At 34.2% G+C, this 23,095-nt stretch overlaps 2 protein-coding genes across 3 annotated transcripts; both read left to right on the top strand.

The window, feature by feature from the left end:
* The first annotated feature begins 1,812 nt into the window (after window positions 1-1,812).
* LOC114752357 (auxin-responsive protein SAUR32-like) lies at window positions 1,813-2,699 on the top strand. Its single transcript, XM_028941098.1, has one exon. The coding sequence runs from the start codon at window positions 2,009-2,011 to the stop codon at window positions 2,339-2,341; it is 333 nt and encodes a 110-aa protein (XP_028796931.1). The 5' UTR covers window positions 1,813-2,008; the 3' UTR covers window positions 2,342-2,699.
* A 5,636-nt stretch (window positions 2,700-8,335) lies between these two features.
* LOC114752356 (rho GTPase-activating protein 5-like) lies at window positions 8,336-11,899 on the top strand. 2 transcript variants are annotated; one of them, XM_028941096.1, is made up of 5 exons: window positions 8,338-9,076; window positions 9,974-10,094; window positions 10,194-10,313; window positions 10,858-11,088; window positions 11,388-11,899. In XM_028941096.1, exons 1-5 carry the CDS (start codon window positions 8,694-8,696, stop codon window positions 11,862-11,864), a joined length of 1,332 nt encoding a protein of 443 aa, XP_028796929.1. In that variant the 5' UTR covers window positions 8,338-8,693; the 3' UTR covers window positions 11,865-11,899. The 2 variants fall into 2 exon arrangements, with proteins under 2 accessions (XP_028796930.1, XP_028796929.1); XM_028941097.1 differs by lacking the exon at window positions 10,858-11,088 and having other exon boundaries at window positions 8,336-9,076.
* Window positions 11,900-23,095: the final 11,196 nt, after the last annotated feature.

Below are 23,095 nucleotides of genomic sequence, written 5' to 3'. Positions count from 1 at the left end.
TTAATAATATTATTTTTAATTCTTAATATAAGATTTTATTTTAATTTTATTTTAATTTTAAATATAAAATTTTAATCATTTTGTCTATCATATTTATATATATTTTCAAGATAGTTCTTTTAACAATGATAATTTTAGTCAATATATTTGATTATAAGGATATTTTAGGAAAGACAACACCTATTTATTATAAATAACTAATTTAAATTTTTTATTTAATCTCTTTAAATTAGTTATCTAGCTCTTATAATTACGTAGTACTATTAATGAAAATACAACCATTATAAGGGTAATTTAGCCAACATGATTTTGAAGGTTAGAAACTTTTCAACTTTCAGTACTTAGATGCTGTGTAAGTTTTTGAACTGTTGATTATAAATTCCGTGAGCGATGGCGTCATAAGGTGTTTAATTCTGCTAGCAAAAGGTTTAAAAAGCGTGGTCCTGTAAGTTTAATTTGAGGAAAGCGTATGTGTGCTTTGCTTTTGTATAATATTTTACTTTAATATCTTCATTTGAAAAACTATTTTTTTAGCCATTTAACTATAAAATTATTAGCTTCAAATGATTTTTTTTATAATAATCATGATTATTTTAAAAATTAAACTCAATATATTGACATTTAATAATGTTTTATCAACATTTAAAATTTCAATATCATCATTTATTTGGTTAACAATTTTAAGATTAAATGACTAAAACTATATTTTTTTTAAGTTAAAAGATTAAATTGAAACTTTATGTAAATATAAAGGATTAAAATTATATTTTAATTCTTTAATTTTTATGAAATTATATTATTTGAGAAAATCGAAATACCTTATGGCGGGGAATTATTTTATTTTAAGTGCTAGCATATATATCAGGAGAGACATTTTTGAACAATGTGAGTAAAGAAATTAATGCTGTGTCACTTCTGCTCGCACAAACAGTTAATTTTCTGGCCAAAGATTTGTTTTTTCCCTTTCTCTCTTATCTAAGGTGAGTCTGCATTCTTTGATAAATTTTATTTGACGAATAAACAATTAACACCTCCCGGCCGTAACTGACACCACGTCATCTTCCAAATTCATCCGGATCGTCGGAGCACTATGATGGAAACAAATGTGATGCATCTGATTCTAACCCATCTGCCTATCTTGCATATTTCTCTTCTTTCGTTGTTGAAACTGGAAAGCTTTGGACGGGCGGATGCGGGAAACCTACCAGAATTCTTCCCTATTTATTTATTAATTCTTTTTAATAAAATATCGTTCCGTTACTATATATATAAACTTTAAATAATCAATTCATGTTTAATAAATTAATAATTAAAAATAATAAATACGTTAGATGTTTTTTTTAAATTTATTTTTATTTATTAAGAGAATAAATGAAAGACAATAAATAAAAAATAATAAAAATATATAAGAGTAATATTAATAAGAGAGAAAAAGTACTAAATATAATCAACTAAAAATAAAATAAAATAAAAATAAATATTTAGATAAACCAAAAAAATAAAGTTTATATTTTAAATTAGATAAATCAAAGATTGTATATAGAATCAGATAGAATATTTGGAACAGTTTATAAGTAGTTTATAAACTGTTTTTTAATAGTCATTTATAGAATACGAGACAAATATGTCAGAAGAATTTGTCTCGATTTACATAAAAGGTGCATAAATGGGATATTTTACGTCATATAGTAGTATTTAATTAATAATCAGCATCGAACGGTCTAGAATCGATTGCTCTCTTTAGGGGAAAACTGCACAAAATCTCACTGGATTTCTCTCTCTCTCTCTCCTCTTCTCGTCTTATATAGGAGTACATCCGCAAGGTTTTGTGGTGGGCGTGCGTTTCTCGTTCGCTCTGAATCAGTCATGAGGCCGGCGTTTCGAGCTCTCTGAGATTCGCATCTCGAACTCTCATTTTCCTTTTGCTTTCTTGCTTGTTTTCTTGGGAAACACGTACGAAAGTTGGAGCCCTTTTTGTTCCTCTGTCTTTCGCTCTGGTTTTACAGAAATGGGCAGCGGACCTAAGACTCTGAGGAGCTTTCATATCCATGGGAAGAAGCACGAGTTCAGAGACGTCCCAAAAGGTTGCTTGGCGATCAGGGTGGGTCAAGGAGAAGATGATTTGCAGAGATTCGTGGTGCCTGTGATTTACTTCAATCACCCTCTCTTCTTGCAGCTGTTGAAGGAGGCAGAAGAAGAGTTCGGGTTCGATCAAAAGGGCGCCATAACGATTCCTTGCCACGTGGAGGAGTTCAGGTCCGTTCAAGACATGATCGACCGGGAATGGTCTCTTCACCACCACCACCACCACCACACTCACGGCGGCTGCTTCGGATTTTGACAGACTCTCATCGAAGCCGCCGGTAACGGAAAAAGCAGAAAGAAATTGAAGATCTTTCCCTAGGAATCAGTGATCTTTTTCCGGCTGTATAGCAATCCTAGTGTTTAGGTTCTGTTTGGTTTCTGACTATCAGTTAGCTGATCAGACCCAGAAGTTGGTGACCGAGAAACGAAATCTTTCGGGTTAGATCTTGAAGGTAGCACTGTAAATTCATAGTGGTTGGTTAGGTTCTTTTTGCTTTTGGTGATGATAGTGACGAGAGAATGTTGCATCAATTTTCAACTGTAAGTACTTTGGTGTTTTGCTGAGTAGCCCGTGATATATGGGAATAAGAAAGTACTACTGTTTTGCTGCTTTTCCTGATTTGAAGGAATTTTTTTTTTTCTTTTACCAACTACAATCAATAGTCAATCATGTATGTCACATATCATATTTAACTTCATCCATTTGATTGATAATGTGGGAACGGAATAAATAATCAAGTGAGCAAGACTGAGTTGAGGAGAGTGATATGAAATCAGGTGGAAGGAGGGAAGGAAGGAAAGAAAGAAAGGAAGGAAAAGGAAAGGAAGGGGGAAGAGAAAGAAAAATAAGAGAGGAGTGAAGATGATCGAGGGGGTTGATTGAATTGAAGATGGAACAGATCAAGGGCGTGTGGAGTTCCGTTTAAAGCGGATTTTTAAACAAGTTTATGTAAATCGAGAAATGTTTTTTAAATATATTTGTCTTATATTCAATAAATTACATTTAAAAAGTTATTTACAAGCTAATACAAACAAATCTTAAATCAGGTGTTTTTGTCACCACATTAAATCACTAAAAACAATCTAATTGTTAGATAAAAACGAGATTTTCCATGATCCTTTGTAATTAATAATGTGAACATTTTTAGTCAGTAAAAATAGTAAATTTATTATTTTAACATTTTAAAATATAACATTTTATCCTCCCTTTAAATTTTAAGGCTCAGGGCGCTGCACTGAATCACTAGGATTTTTTTTTTTTGGGGTAATAGAATCACTAGGATTTGATTGTGGGGTGCTCTCCCTTATTCTGAATATAAAATTCTTTTAATTAATTTACAAATTTTAAAAAAATAATTGTTTGGTTATTATAATATTTTTTGGAAGAAAATGCTCATTATTTAATAATTAATACTTAACGCTCCATACTGTTAAAAAACTAACAGTTAATATTTTTAATAATAGAGGGTAACATTGCCTCAAATTTGCACCGATAAAAAATTAAGTGCTCAAATTTTTGAGACAAATTTGCCCATTAATCCAAAAATTTAATGTTTTTCTAATTTTATTTATAAGTCAGTTTTAATATGTTTCACACGGATCAAGAAAAACCTTAAACTTTATTAATTCTCATTTAAAATTCAATAACTTTTTAATTTTATTCCTATTTAATATATACTATACTTCATGTAAATAAAGTCAACACATTAATAAATGAAAGGTAAAATTATACATTTATAAAAAAAAAATTCAACATCCTATAAATAAAATCAAAAAATCTCTTCTCTCTCCCTGTAAATAAAACTAGACGAGTACGTATATAGAGTAAAACAAAAATGATGTTCTTATTTTAGAATTAAGGCTCTGTTTGGGTGCTCCAAAACCGTGATTTCAGAAGTATTTCAAAACGAGGTAACCTCCTCCACATATTTACTTTGTAATCCGTAAAAGCACTTCTGAAATTATGATTTTGTTTTTATCCAAACACTCCCCAAATTGAAAATCTCAAATGCTCCGCGCAAGGGAGAAACAGATGAGTATTTTAATTGTGACTTTGCGTTGGGGGTGTTGTGATTTGGAGCGCATTAAATTGGCTTGGTGGCACAGAAAATTACAAAATCTAGAGGCATCGTCAGTACTAAACTTGGAGACCTGGAGTCATAAACTTCACATATGTAATCAGGAAGTTTGGGTAAAAAGATGGACCCCTCTAATTTTCCTAACATTTGACCATTTCGACATTTGTGGTCCCAACCTGTAAACTAGGGGGATGTCACCCTTTGAAATTTATGATATTCGTACTGCTAATATTAGTACATTTTAAAACCACTTTTTAATTTTGTTTTTTTCATCTTCTATATATAAGAGAATGGGTTAAGGTATGCTCAACACCCTGAACTATTTTTTCAGGTGCATCCAGTGTTTTAAAGTAATTTTCAGTGCATCCAGTATTTCAAACTAATTAAAACGGTGCATCTATATCCCGGGTTAACATAAAAGTTAAGTTTGACCGTTAACTTGCTGACTCAGTCGAAGGTTGACTGAAAAATCCTACGTGGTGAACACATAAGCGTCTGATGTATATTATTTTGACAGGTTAAGGTGCGTTCCGCACCCCGAACTATTTTTCCAGGTGCATCCAATGTCCTAAAAGTAATTTTTGGTGCATCCAATATCCCAAACTAATTAAAATAGTGCGTGCACATTCTAGGCTAACAGAAAAGTCTCGTTTGACCGTTACCTTGCTAACTCAACTGAAGGTTGACCAAAAAATCTTACATGGCAAACACACAGGAGTAATGGTCAAACGAGATTTTTCTGTTAGCCTAGGATGTGCACGCACTGTTTTAATTAGTTTGAGACACTGAATGCACCAAAAATTACTTTAGGACACTGGGCGCACCTAAAAAAATAATTCCGGGTGCTGGGCGCACCCTAACTCATCAAAATAATACACATCAGATGCCTATGTGTCCGCCACGTAGGATTTTTCGGTCAACCTTCGGCTGAGTCAGCAAGTTAACGGTCAAATTTAACTTTTTTGTTAGTCGGAGATATGGATGCACCGTTTTAATTAGTTTGGGACAATGGATGCACCATTTTAATTAGTTTGGAACACTGGATGCATCAAAAATTACTTTAGGACATTGGATGCACCTGGAAAAATAGTTGGGGATGCTGGGCGCACCTTAACCCTAAGAATTTGAACTTTTGATTTCAACCTCTATTTCGAAAACTTATATAAACTCTAACGACACTTAAAAATTAAAATTATTTAGTTATTTTTATTCTTTAAATTCAGCCGATCAGATTTCTTGTCCACCAACACCAGTTTATTAGATCATAAAATATCTCATAAATAAAAATATTCTTTTCACTTACTTTCTTTTTCGTTTTCATCCCCTATCATATTATTTTGTAGCAGTCAGCTGGCTTGAAAAAAAAAAAAGAATTTAGTTTATTTTGCTGTTTGTTTGCTTTGCCCACCATGTCAGTGCTAAGGCCCCGAAACGAGGGTTTCCTGTTGGGTTTTCTTTTGAATTTCTGTTTTAGGCATGTTGAGATTTTACTCTACCTTTCTTTTTTTTCCCCCTTGTGTCTCCAGAAAAGAGGGGAAAATAAAAAGAAAAAGAGCACCGAATCCAAAGTTCTTAGATTTAATTGGTCAAAAAAAGTGCACAAATGTGACACTGGATGAGAGCATCCATTTTCTAGTCCAAGTTATCATACTCCTTCCTCATTCCCGTGTTCTCATCATCGTCCGCATCTCTCCTAGTCCTTTTTCCCAAAACCAGTCAGTGTGGTGCGCTTTTTAATAGGGATCATTTGAAATACTGTAAAATAATTAAATCTTAAATTGAAAATATTAAATATAAATTAAATGAGTCCCTTAAAATTCATTTAATACTAATATGTTTTAATATACTTAATATTTACAAATTAAACTCTCATATTTAATTAATTTGCTTACTTGGAAGAGCAGCATGACAACGTTCCCAAAGGTTCAGAATGAGAACTTGTTTTGTCAAAATTTAGCAGCAGCCATTGACTGCAGCGCCCTCGGGTAGGGCTTCAACTAATCTTTGGTTGCTTCTCATTATTTTCTCTCAAATAACTAAATTGTTCAGAGTCCTATTCTTCTGCAGCAAGGTGAAATACTACCTCCGTTATAAGATTGTAAACGAGATTTTATAATCAGAACCGAAAATAACATTAATTAGGAGGCCTATGTTTGATCTTATGGGCGTCATGCTTACCTCAGCAAATGCCACAAAGTTCAGGTCCAAAAAAAAAAGCCACAAAATCACTCCCTTTGCTCTCAACAGCATTAATTAATAGCTGGGGTCAGGTATTTAATTATCGCTTCAAACTGAAATCGCACGTGAGTCCAATCAGCTGACTAATCAAGATTAATTAGTTTAATAATAGTGAGGATCAAATTAATCACGCAAGCTGCCAAAGCACAACAAGGCATTGAAGATAAGCTCAATCCATCATTATTTGTATATACGCTTATTCTACCTAACTATATAGCCTCATAAACCTCATCTCATCTCATCCCTTACCCGTCACTGACTCACTGTGTTGTGTAGTGTGATTAAATAGGACAAGTTTCAGAAAAACACACATGAGATCTGTGCGGCAAAAAAGATTTGGCATTAATGGAACAGGAGATTCGTGTAGGGCAGATGGGACCAGCATGAAAATGAATGAACTTTCACAGAAAGAAAATAGTAACGCAAGTGAGGGAAGGGACCTACCTACCTATATGTATTTGCGCCCTCCTGTTCTTGGTGGAGGCAGCCTCTGCTGCGCCACACAAGCACGAGTTCCTCATGCTGTGTTTCTAGTCAACAAATCACTGTTGGTTCGTACAAATTAATCGAATTCCTCTTATCACAGTTCCCTTCTCAGCTACATACTCACATTTACAGTACCAAATCAAGTAGCTTCATATCAGAATCTTCACTTCTTCAGGCGGAATATGTGCAAGCAAACAGAGCAGATAATCAATGGATTATTTCTTTATATGTCTTCATATCAGTATTCACTGGTATTAAGCTTTAACTAATAGGAAGGGAACCTTCCATCTCCTTCCACCATGATTGAATGAATTATTTCTTTCTGTGTATTCTGCTTTCCTATTGCTTTATCTGCTGTATCTTGCGAACAGATTAAAGTCTGCCGCCTGCATAATCTCTGTAACCTTCCTTGCTTGAGTAAATACAAGGACTTGATCATTCTTTCCAAATGAGATTTGACCACTTCTGTTGGAGACAAGGAGAATGTTTAGGTCAACAATCTTGTTTCACAGTGCTCTCTCGAGTCTCAAAGCTTGTCTTAAAAACCATAGCTACGACTAATAACTATAACTAAACCATATAAACTGCCTCATTTTTGCCTCCGGGGGGCGTTGGCATGGTGATGGATTCTTATCTCGTTGGTTTTTGATTTTGAGAGATGGAGACAGGGGCCCGCACAGGCAAACGCCATGCGATTCTGTTCTTTGATTTGCTGCTTCTTGCTTTCTTTTATTTGAACCCATTACTTGAGTTGATAAAAACTTATGGATTTATTATCATAATATTTTAGAATTTCAAGTCTTCATTTTAACCCTGTTATTTCAAATACTTACGTTAACATTGTCATTTTCAATGTGAACCCCAACAAAAAGATTTTAACTACATAAATTTTAGATGTGAGATTTTAAATCCAAAATCCAAATCCAAATCTATCTATCCATCCAAAGACAGTCCAAAAGAATTCATATAAATAGCTATAATCAAGGAAATTTAATTTAATAAAAAGCATAAATCATCAATGTCAATATTAAGTAATATAAAATATAAAATTTCCAAACAAAAACAAGAATATAGTTTGGAAATATACCTGCAGGGCTAAAGCCAGAAATATGAGTTGACTCGTTGGGCTGTTCCAAAAGGCCCTTTTTTTAAGGCACGGGCCCAACATTATGAAGCCCGTTTCCAGGTCCAATTCGCTTAACAGTGTCAAGCCTAGGCCACGTAAGTAACTAACCGCTTTTTTTTTTTGGGGGGGGAGGAACTAACTGCTATGTACTTTCCTTTTTTTTAAAAAAAAAGAAAGAAAAGAAAACTAAGTACAGTTTTCCTGGTTTCGCTGATTGGATCCCATCCCGAATTATCACGGAATGAGTCAAGGATTCTGGCTTGCAGGATTTCAGGGGCTCACGGATCTCTCTATAATTAGCTAACAGCTCCCTGACGTGTTTTGTATTTCTCTGCGTCTCCTACCTCACTCCCTCTGTCTCTTCCTCCGTCTCCTGCAATTTTCTGGCGCTCATCATTCCATCTTTTTTCTCTTTACCCCTACATCCAAACAAAATCACTGCAACCATGTCCATATCAATTATTTAATTTTGTCAGCAAACCATCGCATTCCAATCCCAATAGTCACTAATCCTATCTCTCCCAATTAATATCATCCTCTTCTTCCTCTTGTTCCATCTCCCATTCCCCTCGAAATTTCATTCCTTTCTTTTTTCCGTTTGTTTTTCTTTTCTGTCTACAGCCACTCTCGTAACATCCTCTTAAAACGAACCCATTATTGCTTGCCAGTCAATTAACCCCATGACTCGGCTATTTCGATCTAAATCCTGGGAATTTGTTCGTCGCACTGAGTTCAGCCCATCTCCTCTGAGTCCATCTCTCTGCAATTTCAAAAAGCAGGAGGAAGCGGAAGACGAGTTGGTCGGAGATGATGATTCGAGAAAATCCATCTCAAAAGTTGGTGTTGCTGATAATAATCAATCTCATTTTGCGATGCTAGACACCGTGGTGGAGGCGCTGAAAAAATCGCTGGTAACCTGTAGTGTAGAGAAGGAGGATGATTCTTCCATGGATATCAGCTGGCCGACGGAGGTTCGCCATGTCTCCCACGTCACCTTCGATAGGCTTCATGGGTTTCTGGATTTGCCCTCAGAGCTCGAGCCGGAGGTACCGAGAAGCGCGAGGTAAAGCCGCTGCTAAGAACTCTACGTAACTCTTCATAAACGAGATACAAGCTTATAATTATCGATTATTATACTCCCATCCCAGCCTCCAAGTAATGATTTTATTGATTTAATTAATGCATTTGTTGACTTTTATGTCTAATCCCGTATAGTTATGTTTGAGTTATGTTTGAATAGCTCATTTACACGTCGCATGATTTTCCGAATTTTAGTTATGTCTATTGATTTTATTGATTATTTAAGTAACATTGGAACTAATCACATAGGTCAAAATATTTGTTAAAATTAGTTCAAGACAATAAATATGTAGAAATTAAAAAAATTTTCACTAAAATGCCCTTATTTATGAGGGGGAGAGAGTATAAGAGAGAGAATAAGAAAATTATTATAACAAAGAGAATTATATAAAAAAGAAAACGTGTGATAGAAAGATAATGGTTTAGGAAACGAGATAATAAATATATTGAGTATTAAAATAAATAATTAATGAGGGTAAAATAGGGAATTCACTACAAAAATTTAAGACAACTTATAAATGTTGTTTATACTTAGAGACAAAAAAGAGATGGTAGCTGTTGCTTATAAAAAGGGACCAAGGGATTATCTTTTGGGTTCGACTACCTGCCTGGATTCCTACCACCGCTACTTTCACCGTTATGATGCTACAACTCGAGAATGTTGTTAATTTATATTTGTAAAGCTTTCTATAATGACCTAGCTTTTAAGGAAGAGTTAAATTTGCGGCTTCAAAGTCAATACCATTTGCAAATTGTCCTTACGTGGTCTTGCGTTTGTTGATGGAAGGCAATAGCTGGGAGCCAATCTGTTTTTGTCTTTCAACTATCTATCTTTCTGTTTATTTGGCATTAGCTCTTATATCGCGTTAATATCATTCAGTGCGAAGGTATTTGGGGTTTCTGCAGAGTCAATGGAATGCTCTTATGATGACAGAGGAAACTGCGTCCCAAAAATTCTGCTGTCAATGCAAAAGCAACTGTATTCCGAGGGAGGCCTTAAAGTATGTTATGTTTCAGTTAGCAATTAGTTTCTGAAATCATTTAACTTGTTCATCATAAATTTAAGTTTGAGGCTTAATCTAACATGGTTATTTCTTTAGGTAGAAGGAATATTTCGAATTAATGCTGAGAGCAGCCAAGAGGAATCTGTCCGTGATCAGCTAAACAAAGGTGCAGTCCCATACGGAACCGATGTTCATTGTTTATCTGGTTTGATCAAGGTACCTACGGATAGTTCTTATGTTCAGGTTTTACAATAAAAGGAAACCAATGTAGTTATTCTTTATTGGTCAGCATCACACTGTTGATTCTTCGATAATTGATCTTCATATATCATGTTTATATTACAGAATCTAGCAGCAAAACTCTTTAAAAACTGCATCGAAGGTTTTTACCCTGCTCGACTTTGTCAGCCAAATCGGTTTTCACCTTTGGTTCTTATCACTAAATCATGGCTTTGTCAATGGTTCTTTTAAGCATGTGGAAAAATATTGTCTTTAGGATCTTCGCTAAATCTTTCTGTATACTGTCTGCAAATTACTTGGAAAGGCATCTCCAACATGCCCTGATTCATATTTCTGCAGAAAGATTTGTGCACAAAAAGAGCTTGGACTTCTGTTGAGTTTGAGTTTGGAGCTAATGTATGCCTCAATTTATTAACTGTTGCGTCTAGAGGTTAAATGTTACAGTCAATGCTGATAGCTTTTTGTGGAGCTTTGAAGAATCTCTTTTGCGCATTTTGACCATCCTTTTCATGGCTTGTAGGCTTGGTTTAGAGAACTTCCAACAAGAGTGCTAGATTCTCTCACGCCGGAACAGGTGGTAAATTGTAAAGCAGAAGAGGATTGTGTTAGTCTAGTGAAGTTGCTTTCTCCAACAGAAGCAGCACTGCTGCATTGGGTCATCAATTTGATGGCAGATGTTGTGGAGCATCAAGAGTTCAACAAGATGAACGCACACAACATTGCTATGGTTTTTGCTCCCAACATGACACAGGTTAGTTTATCAAAACCTGGAGGGAACTGTTTTATTTGTCCAAAGCCCATTCGTTTACCAACTTTAAATTTACGAGCAAGAGAACCTAATGTTTCACAATGGCATCATTTCTTTATCTGAGAAGCCTTCTCAAGAACTCCTACCTGACTAGCGATATGTTTAGCCAAATGAAATAATTATTGATTTATAAGATTTCCAAACGATCTAAAACATGTTTGGAAATCTAAGTGCTCGTACTGCGTGATTCTTTCAATCTATGTATATGGCGTGCTCAGTGATGATTGGCCGGTGTTATGCAGATAATGGATCCTTTGACTGCATTGACTCATGCAGTTCAAGTTGTGAAGTTCCTGAAGACATTGATTCTGAAAGTCCTTAGAGAAAGAGACAAATCAAATGCTGAGGCGAGGCGGCTTTCTCCATGCTCAGATTCTCCCTATTTGGAAACTGATCCCCTTCCTTCAAACTTTAACAGTGAGGAAGCTTGTGAGAAGAATGAAGATTCTTGTACTAAAAAGCCAAGTCTCAAGGATAACTTCTTAAGGACTTCAACTTTGGGAAGAATAGAATGGAGAATTAAGGAGAAACTATGGATTTCGGAGGAAAGTGAATGTGTTATACATGATAGCACGCCTTCTAGACGTGAGATTAGAACTTCAGAATATAGATATAGGAGATATGACGGTGATCGTTGGCTAAGATTGAGGAAAAGATTGCACAAGCTATGGAGGCACCCTGTATTTTTGTGGAACAAAGCAAGTAAGCCTGCGACTTGAAGTCTTGGATGTTCTAAATAAAATATTGTGGTGCACGAGAAAAATGGAGAAGAAAGGAAAGAAGAAATCTTAATGATGGATTTCTTTTAATTTTAGACTCAAATATGATAATTTTTCATTTCGAATTGTTTAGATTGAAAAGATAAGGAAAAGAAAAGATGGGAAAGGGAAAACATATTCTTAAATTAAACAAAACTGTTTATATTGAAGTTACTTCTCTCCTTTGCACCTCTTCAATCCAGACATATTCCTGGTTGCTCACTTGAAATGCTTGAGGAGGGGCTGGTCACCTAATAAAATCTCATGTTACAACCTTGTTTCTTGTTGAAAATGTTAAGCATATATTTTTTGGGTATTGCGAGGTGTTTTGAGTTGTGTAAATTTAAATTCTCTTCATTCTTCATTATTAATCGCTCTCGTGAAAATATCCCTTCCTTTCATATTATAATAAATCTTTTACAAGGAATTTTGTTGCATTTTGTAGGACATTTTGATAGTTTCAATAAGCATTAAGTATTTCTTTTTTTTTTTTTCATATATGCTCATGTTCAATAAGTGCAGTGAGAGAAAGTGAAAATTAAAATGATATTGGAATTTAACATGATTAATAAGGGTAATATTGAGAATCATTTAAATTTTATGAAAAATTGAATTCCTTTAACTATTTTTAGTGATGCCTGTGAAGTAGTTAAAAAGAAAGAAAGAATAATTTCCTCTATTGAATATTTTATATATATATATATTATAGAAGTATTTTTGAAGAAAGTGACATGCAAAAGTCCAACAACCAAATTAGAAATCAAAATATTAAAAAGAAAAAGAAAAACGGAAAAGGATAATACCTCCTGCCCCCAGGCAAGTTGCAGTGAGTCCATCCCCACCTGTGAACCCAATTGTCGGAATGAACCAGAAACGGGGCCCAATTCCGGCGTACCAATCGGGCCCCAACAAATTAAACTCTCTCTCTCTCTCTCAAATGTAAGAATGAATCGGTTGTAGTTTCACCAGTATAATCATATCCACGTGCACCTACTTACAAAAGAAAGTGGTGAAAGGGTTGGTCTGTATACGATCCAAGAACAAACAACATGAACTGGGGACTCTGAATTACCACATTTCTCTGTTTCTGGGCAAAAACAATCATCCTGGGATGGCATTCGCAGAGCATAGATGCTGCACTTCTGCGTTGAATTTTGAAACATCATCAGAGATGTTTGATTCAGCTTCTCAAAAGTATTTTTATGTGAATCCAAATAAAATTTTTCCCGCATATTTACCTTGTACATAGTAAAATTAATTTTAAAAAGTCAATCCAAACATTCTTAAATGACAGACGAATTTCACTTGTCTTCTTACTCACGATCGCTGGGTGACAGAGTTCTAATAAACTTTCTTCCCTTGTACCACTGTATTATTAGGTCCTTCACCGACAACAAGCTATAAATATATATATATATATATATATATCTCCATTAACACAATCAACTAGAGAGGCTTCAGTATTTACTCTCTTCAATCCTAAGCTAGGTAACTAATTCACAATGATTAATAAAATTAAGTAAGTTAGTTATTTATAAAAAAAATGTATATGATTTCTCTAAAGTACCTCTTAATCAATTTATTGGAAACTGCTCATTTTATATAAAATTATCATGATATGTGCAATCAATAAGGAGAGTTTAAAGAAAAAATTACAATTTAAAAAAATTAAAAAAAATTAAAAATTATATTTAAGATCAAAACAAATCTCTAATTACTAATTTTTATATTTAGGATCAGTCTAAGGCTGCGTTTGGATGACCAAGCAAACCATGGTTTGGAAGCTGAAACCATGGTTTGCACCTGAAGTCATCCAAACAGGCAGGCTCCAGCTGCAAAACGCGGTCCAGGCTGAAACCATGGTTTCCACCGGTGAAACCATGGTTTCACCATAAGCCAGAAAATTCCGCTTCCTGGCTCTAATAATTGGAGGCAACATCTGACCCCAAAATACCCTGCTGTGACCGACACTTCACTCTTCTTCCGCTTCGCTCGCGCCTTCATCCTCAGAGGACTCTTCTCGCTTCGCTCGCGGCATCCGCTTCGCTCGCGCCATCCGCTTCGCTCGCGCCTTCATCCTCAGAGGAAGCTCGCTCTGCTCGCACCTTCATCAGAGGAAGCTCGCCTCTTTCTCTACTCGCCGGTTCGGTCTTCTCGTGGAGCTGCTCCGAATTTCACCGTCGATCTTCACTTCGCCGTCGCTGCTCGCCGTCGATCTTCACTCAGCTCGTCTCTGAGCTTCATCAGCTGAGCTCTTCCCCCTTCTTTCGCCGGCCCTGCTCCGATCTCTTACCTCGGTAGTTCGCCCAGTGAGGTCGCCGTGCAAAGCTCAGTGGAAGGCCCGATCGTGGCAACTCGTCCTCGGTTGGTGAGGTCGCCGTTGGTCAGGTAAGCTATCTCCGGTGGAAAAAAAAATTAATTGTTGGCTTCAGTATTGTGTCTGTGCTAAACCGAACGATTTTGGAAACTTCCTCCCAATTTTGCTTTTGAAATTGTTCATGACTGGCATGCTGATCGAAGGAATGAGATATTGCTTGCTTCAGTATTTTGCCTGTGGTTAACCGAAAAATTAGATTGCTGGCTTCAGTATTTTCCTGTGGTAAACCGAAAATTTGATTGCTGGTTTATTGCTTGATTTTTGTATGAAACGAAATGTGATTCTGGAGGCAGGGAATATATTTGGTGATATTGTTTTGGAGACGAGAAAGCCTGCGAATTGAATTCCACTGGGTATATAAAATGCAAATTCGTTTTGCTCTGGTTGCTTGGCGTGGGATCCTTTTTTCCTGTCCAATTTCGCCCAGAAGAAGCCTGTGAAGTCGAACAATATATTGGGACATTGCTTTTATTTTTGGAATGTGAGGCAGGAATGTGTTGTCGTGAATTATTGTATTAATGACTTTGATAAATTTATGACCAATTTTTGAGAGCCAGGACAAATAGAATCACAACTCAAATCCGTGTATATATTGAAAGAAGTTATTTGTATTTTGGTTAGAGGTTTATAGTGCTGGTGTTTTATATTTTCAGTTGACAAATCAATAATTACATTCATCATGAATATTTGTATTAATTACACACATGAACGAATTTTTTTGAAAATTATTTGTAATACACAGTTGTTGTAAAAGTTGAGTACAATATGATTTATGGTGCATGATGGTTCAAATATGATTTATCTTATTATTTTGTCTTTCAATCATCTTTGTACAATAGTTAAGAAAAGGAAAAAATATATATAATTATTTAGTTAGTTTTGACGTTTTAGAAGTTAGTATTTTTAAACAAAAATAGATAATGAAGTTCCGAATAGGAAGGGTGTATTTTTTCTGGCCATTTAAAATTACAATTTTCTTGTGTTATTTCAATTGATTTTGAGTTGATCAACCTGTGATGACTGAAGAGCTATAATTGTGCTATAGCATAATGCGTAAGAATACGGTGAAAGCTTCCTGGGACCTACGAACCACAAAAGTGTTTATTGACCTCTGCATTGAACTTGTGCAACAAGGGGAAAGAAAAGGTACTAGCTTAACAAAGAAAGCTTGGGATATTCTTAGTGATAACTTTACAGCCAAAACTGGAAGAGTGTATGAAAAAGCTCAATTTAAGAATAAATATGATTCCCTACGAAAGGAGTGGCAGACATGGGATAGGCTGCTTCGTGAGACAGGATTGGGATGGGATACTGAAAGGAATACTGTCAGTGCAACTGATGATTGGTGGGAGAGAAAAATAAGGGTAATTATTAAACATTTTGATCTTACATTTTCTCTACTTGTTAATATTTTGTGTATATTTACTGTTTTTGGAATATTTTATGATATTATTGGTGTCTAATGTGCAGGAAGTTCCAAACTACGAAAAATTCAGAGAAAGAGGACTTCAATTTAGGGATCAGTTGACTCAACTATTTGGGAGTGTGGCTGCAACTGGACCACAGGCATGGGCACCTTCTTCCATGACACTTCCAAGTGAAGGAACACCGAATGAAGATTTGGAAGAAGGGTCCGGAGATAGTGATGAAATTTTAGGCGCACCAACTGGTATAAGTGGGGAATTTAACACAGTGAACTTCAATGATAATAGTGGAGGTAGTGGAGGCAACACTGAATTGAGGCAGGATACCAGTGGTGGGGGTACAAGCAGAGGTAGGAGTCGACCTAGTAGCTCACTGGGGGTCAGAAGGAAGAGTGAAGTCAAGAAGAAACGCACATCTCCCTCTATGAAAATAGCGGATGCAATTAGCAAGATTGCTGAAACAAATATTTCTGAGGCCGAGCGTGGAAATGAGGTCATTTCACGAGCAGAAGCTAGAAGGTTGGAAGAAGAAGCGCGTGCTTATGAAATTTCAATTAGGGGAGTCCTGTCTCACCTGAAAACAATTCCTGAAGTTGTCAGTGATCCCGATTTCTTTAGACGGTGCACACAACTCCTTATGGAACGGCCGGAGGCACGGGAAATGTATGCAGCTCTGAAGGATCAGAAGGAACAACTTCTACCCATTTTAGAGCATTATACTAGGGATTTATGACTTGTTTATTATATTAGACAGTTCCATATGTGTATGTTTTATGTGACCAGTGGATTGTTATATGAATCAGACAACTCTGTAACTTTTATAAATGTTTCGTAATTTCTACGTAGGAATTCTAAACTTTATGTGTATGTGCACAGGATAAAACGAATATGGATGATGAAATTAAACATGTGGAAGAGCATGCTAAGGGACGGAAAAAAAGGGTTAACAAAGTTGCAGCATTGGTTGGTGCATACGCTACTTTGAACTTGTGTAAGGAGCCTCGGCATACAAGTGCTTATACAGGCTGCATATGGGTAAGGGATGTTTTAGATGGCAACTCCAGTCGTTGTTATAACATGTTTAGGATGGAACGGGATGTGTTCTTAAGTTTGGTGGAAGAATTGCAACAACATGGTCTAAAAGAAACTAAAAATATAGGGATACATGAATCAGTTGCAATGTTTTTACATACCGTTGGGCATGCACTTAGTAGTAGAATGCAGCAAGAAAGATTTCAACATTCAGGGGAGACAATTAGCAGACATTTTCATAATGTCCTAATGGCATGCTGTAGACTTGCCATGTCTAATATCAAACCAAAAGATCCAACATTCCGGCATGTTCATACAAAAATTCGGTTTGGTAAATACTGGCCTTTTTTTAAACATGCTATTGGAGCAATTGATGGCACACATGTTTCCTGCGTCGTCAGTGCAACAGATCAAACTAAATTTATCTCTAGGAAAGGAACAGTGTCACAAAATGTCATGGCGGTTTGTGATTGGGACATGTGTTTTACTTTTGTCTTGGCCGGATGGGAAGGTAGCGCACATGATGCTCGGATATTTGATCATGCCCTCACAACTCCTTCAATGAACTTTCCCCATCCACCTGAAGGTATTTTTTTATTTCCTATATTTTTTTTTATATTTAGTTTAACAATAGAAACATAATTTACAATAATTTCATTTTTTATATAGGAAAATATTATTTGGTGGATGCTGGATACCCAACACCGAATGGATATCTCGGCCCATACAGACGGGAGCGTTACCATTTGCCTGATTTTCGAAGGACATCTGGGTTTGAAAATGACAATGAAATCTTTAATTATTTCCATTCAAGTTTAAGGAGTACAATTGAAAGAACTTTCGGAGTTTGGAAAAAAAAGTTCGCAATCTTACAAAACATGCCATCTTATGATTTTGAAACACAAGTTAAAATCGTTTGTGCAACGATGGCTATACATAATTTTATTAGAACGACATCTATTACTGATCCTGGATTCGTTCAGTTGGAAGAAGAAGGTACTTATGCAGAAGATGATGATGATGGGGTTAGATTTTCACGTATACATTCATCAATTCAATCTTCATCTTACATGGCTCAGGTTCGTGACAGCATAAGAGACGAACTTGTTAATTCAATACGAGGATAGTAGTCATGTCTTATTTATTTCCTTTTATCATAGATTGTAATATGTAGTTAAAAACAAAACCTATTACAAATGCTTTGTATCGATGCATCATCTTAATGATTATGACACTTCTTTATTTATATTTCTCTTATTAATATTATGCCTTATATTCTCAAGCTAATTATTACTTACTTGAATAATTAATAAATTATTTTAAGACGTGTTTATTCTATTTTGCAACAAAATAATTCATCTTCTCTAAAAATATTTTCCACTCTTATATTTTATGAATATATATGTGTGGTGACAATTAATTAATTAATTGTATTAAACATCAGAGGTTATTATACATGTAGTATGTTATTACAAAAAGTAGTTATGAAAAAATGTTATGGGATTTCACGTTTACAATCTTTAAACAAAATTAATATTTTTCTGTTCTAAAAAAAATCATTTTTCTATAAACATATTTAATATTATGTTTTATAAATATATGTACACATATTAATTATGTATTAATTATATTATCTTATATATTATTAATTATGTTAGTAAAAATTATTTCATTAACAATTTTATTTCTTCAAATCAAAATAAATCATAAAATCTATCCCTTATATAATTATCATATTAACTTATACCCTTTTTGGTCATTTCCACATGTCAAAAGCACTTCTGGTAATAACTATCCAAACACTCTCACTTCTCAGAATCACTTTTTCTCAGAATCTATTCTCCACAGAATCTATTCTCCAGAATCACTTTTCCAAACCACGGTTTGAAGTCATCCAAACACACCCTAAGTGTAATACAGGGACATAAGAAAAAGAGGAATTGAGGAGGGTACCAAGATTAAGTTCATTAACGCATTTGCTCGTCTTAACTGACAAGTGTTAATAAAAATCAATGCGATTCATATGTGATATTGACACGTGTCAATAAAATATTGATTCAGCCCTCGCTCACTTTTTCAGTTTTTTGACCCTCATGAGTTAATATAAATTAAAAGGTCAATAATCAATCAAAAGACCGACCATATAATATTTTATTAATTTGCAGTTGCCTGGACATAATTTAAAACATGATTAATTAAATTTTATTGAATACTAGTTCACTTTTTCTTTCTTTTGAAAGTTTAACAAGTTAATAATAGATAGTGATGGTAATTAAGAGTGACACGTGCCGTATTATCATTCCACGATTTTATTTATTTATTTATTATCTTTTTCGTATGCAAGTTACCCCTTCGTCACATTTACGATATCATTGCGTTGGCTGTGAATTATGAGGAATACATAATTAGAGGAAATAAATAATTGAAAGTATTTTTGTAAAATAAACTAATAACCGCATAATATAGGGCTTGTTTGCTTCAACCGGGCCCTTGCATCCCTTCTGTGCAATGCAATATTAATTATGTTTGTTTCGATTTCCATTAATACTTATAAGTATTTTTATGTAAGTCAAGACAAAAATCTTACTATATATTTATCTTATAGTTTTTAAATCACAATTCAAAATTTATTTTTATAAGTTCTTTTTTGGGTCAAAGTTACAAGTTATTCCAAACAAGTCCAGCAATGTTGATACTTGGGAGTTTTTAAAAAAAATGGTGCGATGAATTATTTTAATAATTATTTAGAGTTAATATATAATAAAAGGACCATTTTACCCTTAAACCCAATCGGCAGCAACCATTCCTCTGACGCAGGCAGAGGGCAGTGATAACTCATCTCTCTGCTTTCACTCATGTCTCTCCCTTCGTCTTTGTGCTTTTTTCCGAATCTGGGGCTTATTATTGTCGACAATTGACAGTAAATTGGCTTTCTTGTTTTCCCCTGCTCTTGGTTTATGGCTATTCTCTATGGGTTTTATTAGACAGAAGTGGAAAGAAAATATTCATAATGTTTTTGCCAAAGTTCGGTAAACAGTCCCGAAATTTTTCCCTTGCACATTTCTTTCTTTGTCAATTCATCTTCAAAGTTTGGGTGTAATAGGGGAAATAAAGAGCAGTAAACATGTAAATTGAGATGAGATGAGATTCTATGTTTATTAGTGTATATATGTTGATACTCAGCCTGAAAATGCAAAAAGATAGTCACTCAAATTTTCAGAGGCTATCAGGAGAAAATAAGAAATCCAGCAATCCAGCGGGATTATTAAGTTCGTTATTGGAAGCTTTTACTTGTGTCAATTTCTTTGTTATATTGCTAGTTGTGCATAATAATAAAAGATTTTTTTTTCCCTAATAGAATGATGACATATTGATCTTTAAGCCCATAGAAAAGGAAGTTTTTCTGAAGTAAACGTCTGTAACGCAATGCAGCTTCACTTCATGCTTCCACTGAATGAATTTGCAGTCTTTCCTGAAATGTTGAACGATGAGGTATGGTGTTAGGGATGTTGTTTACTAATCGCACGATTTACTATTTGGAGGGCAAATATGGTCTTTTCACATGAGTTATTAAGGCTGAAATTGACATTTTTATAAAGAATTGCAGGCCTGCAATGAGTATTCATAAGGTACCCTGGGAATAGATATTACGGGGGAAAAAAATGTGCAAACCTGTTTACCATCATTAAGCGTAACCAAATAGGTTAAATCACACGATGAGTATTACCACTGCGCATTTGCAACGAGGTTGAAGCAAGCAAATTCATAATATTTGGATTCATTTAAAATAGCTTATAAATAGTTTTTTAATTATGAATTACAAAATATGAAATAAATATATTAAAAGAGTTTTATTTTGACTTACATAAAACATATATATAAACACTTAAATAAACCAAATCAAACGAAATCATCAACCGGGGGATATCATGGATCATGATCCAATTATAACACGTGCTTTGGCGTGTTTTACGTTAACAAATACTGCTATAATAAGAATGTTCAAGGAGGTATATTATATCTCAAGCCGCAATACGTTAGATTAATATGATGCACGCCGTATATTTTAATCCATCCACAAATGGCTTTATCATGTAATAAAAAGTAAGTCCTTGATTTGTTAATATTATTCATTGTGCGTCCCCTTCCTTCAAACTTTAACTGTGAGGAAGGTTGTGAGAAGAATGAAGATTGATGTCGTGCTGAAAAGCCAACTCTCAAGGATAACTTCTTAAGGACTTCAACTTTGGGAAGAGTAGAGTGGAGAAATTAAGGAGAAACTGTGGGGTTCGGAGGAAATTAAGTGAACGTGTTATAGATGATGGTACGCCTTCTAGACATGAGATTGGAACTTCAGAATATAGACATCATAAGGGGGACGGTTGGCTAAGATTGAGGAAAAAAATTACACAAAAGTTATGGAGGCACCCTGTATTTTTGTGGAACAAGGCAAGTAAGCCTGCGACTTGAAGTCTTGGATATTCTGAATAGTGAATACAAGGCAGCAGAAGGAGAAGAAGTTTGGGCCTTTTTGCTTTGAGCGGAGTTATGAGTTGAGAAGCTGGAAGGTGCTAACTGAAGACTAGCATGCCATTGTTTCAAAAGTTTTAGGGTTCCTGTGCTTTGAGGAAAATGGAAAAGGAAGGAAAGAAGAAGTCTTAATGATAGATATTTTTTTAATTTAGACTTAAATACGATAATTTTTCATTTCAAAAAAGAAAGAGAAGAAAAGAAGATGTATTTTTAAATCAAATAAAACTGTTAGTATTGACATTTCTTCTCTCCTTTGCACCTCTTCAATCAAAACAACCTTGTCTCTTGTTAAAAACGTTGAGCATATATTTTTTGGGTATTGCGAGGTGTTTTGAGTTGTGTGAATTAAAATTCTCCTCAATAATCTTCATCACTAGTCGTTGAGGGTCCCCATTTATTAACTTGGCGCTCTTTGTGAAGTTTTTTTTAACCAAAGACAAAATGAAATATATTAAAATGAAGCAAGTTTAAAGATGGGATAATTAATCTCCAAGTCCTTATAGTTTTATCTGATTTTTAATTAGGTCCTTATAAAAAAAATTTTTTTTATCAGCTCCTTTTACTTTCGTGTGTTTTTAATTAGGTCCTTTTATTTTTTTTCTTTTTATCAGGTCCTTATAGTTTCACTTATTTTTTAATTAGGTGCTTTGTAGTTTTTGAAAAATTATTTATTAACTTTATTCTTTAAAATTAATTTCATTTTTAAATTAATAATTATATAATTGGACAAAATAATTAATATAATCATTTAGTAATTAATAAATAATCAGAATAATAATTATACTTAAATATAAATTATTTATAATCATATTTTAATTTTAGAAAAATTTATTATTATAATTTGAATTTTATAATTATAAAAATTCGAATTGAAAATAAATAATATATTTGTTTAATTAAAAATTTAAAAGAATATTAACATAACATTGTTACAATAATTTATTATTTTTAAAATGTTATTATTTGTAAAATAAAAAATAAAAATTACAAAGACCTAATTAAAAACAAAGTAAAACAATAAGGACCTGATAAAAAGAAAAAAAATTATAAGGACTTGATTAAAAATATATGAAAGTATAAAGACTTGATAAAAAAAAAATTATAGGAACCTGATTAAAAACCAGTTGAAACTATAAGAACTTATATATTAATTATCCCTTTAAAGATTACATATCGTAAACAAACTAATAGAAAAGGAACTAAGATTTACAAAACCATCTTTAGAAATAACTTTAACACTAACAAAAAAAATTATAAATAAGCCCGAGAATTTCCTGCCAAATAATAATGAGGGGTTTGTCAGAGTTTTAAAAATTTGTATGAATCTTTTTTCAATATAGTAAATGCCTTGCATAGAGCTGGCCCTAGAATTTAATAGAATTCTGAGACCAACTTGAAGAAAATAATTTCCTTTGAGAGAATTGAAAAAAATAAAAGAGGACGACACAAATCTAGACTTTCAGTCTCTTGCCCCCTTGCAAGTTGCAAAGATTTCATATCCTCGCCTGAGAACCCAATTAATGGAATGAACATTGAAGACTTTGCAGAGCAGTCCCAAACATGGAACAAGGAGACCTTTGGGCTTATTGGACATTCCAAGAGAAAATTAAGAGCTTGAATTTTAGGCGTCTAGCGCACTCTTGAAGGATACCCATATTCCCAATGGCACCTTAATCTGGAAAGATCCCTATTGCAAGCCTACGAAGAAACATGTCTTCGGGAGGAAACTCTTTGGCTGCAAAAATCAAGAAGTAAATGGATCTTAGATGGAGACAGGAACACCCACTACTACCACTCTAAAGCTTTAATCTTTAATTCGAAGAAGG

The sequence above is a fragment of the Neltuma alba genome, unplaced genomic scaffold (assembly GCF_004799145.2).
Source record: "Neltuma alba isolate B1F8T4 unplaced genomic scaffold, ASM479914v2 tig00007349_pilon, whole genome shotgun sequence".
Classification (NCBI taxonomy): Eukaryota; Viridiplantae; Streptophyta; class Magnoliopsida; order Fabales; family Fabaceae; genus Neltuma; species Neltuma alba.
The sequence above is the reverse complement of the archived record's forward strand: the minus strand, read 5'-3'. Positions and strand labels throughout refer to the sequence as shown.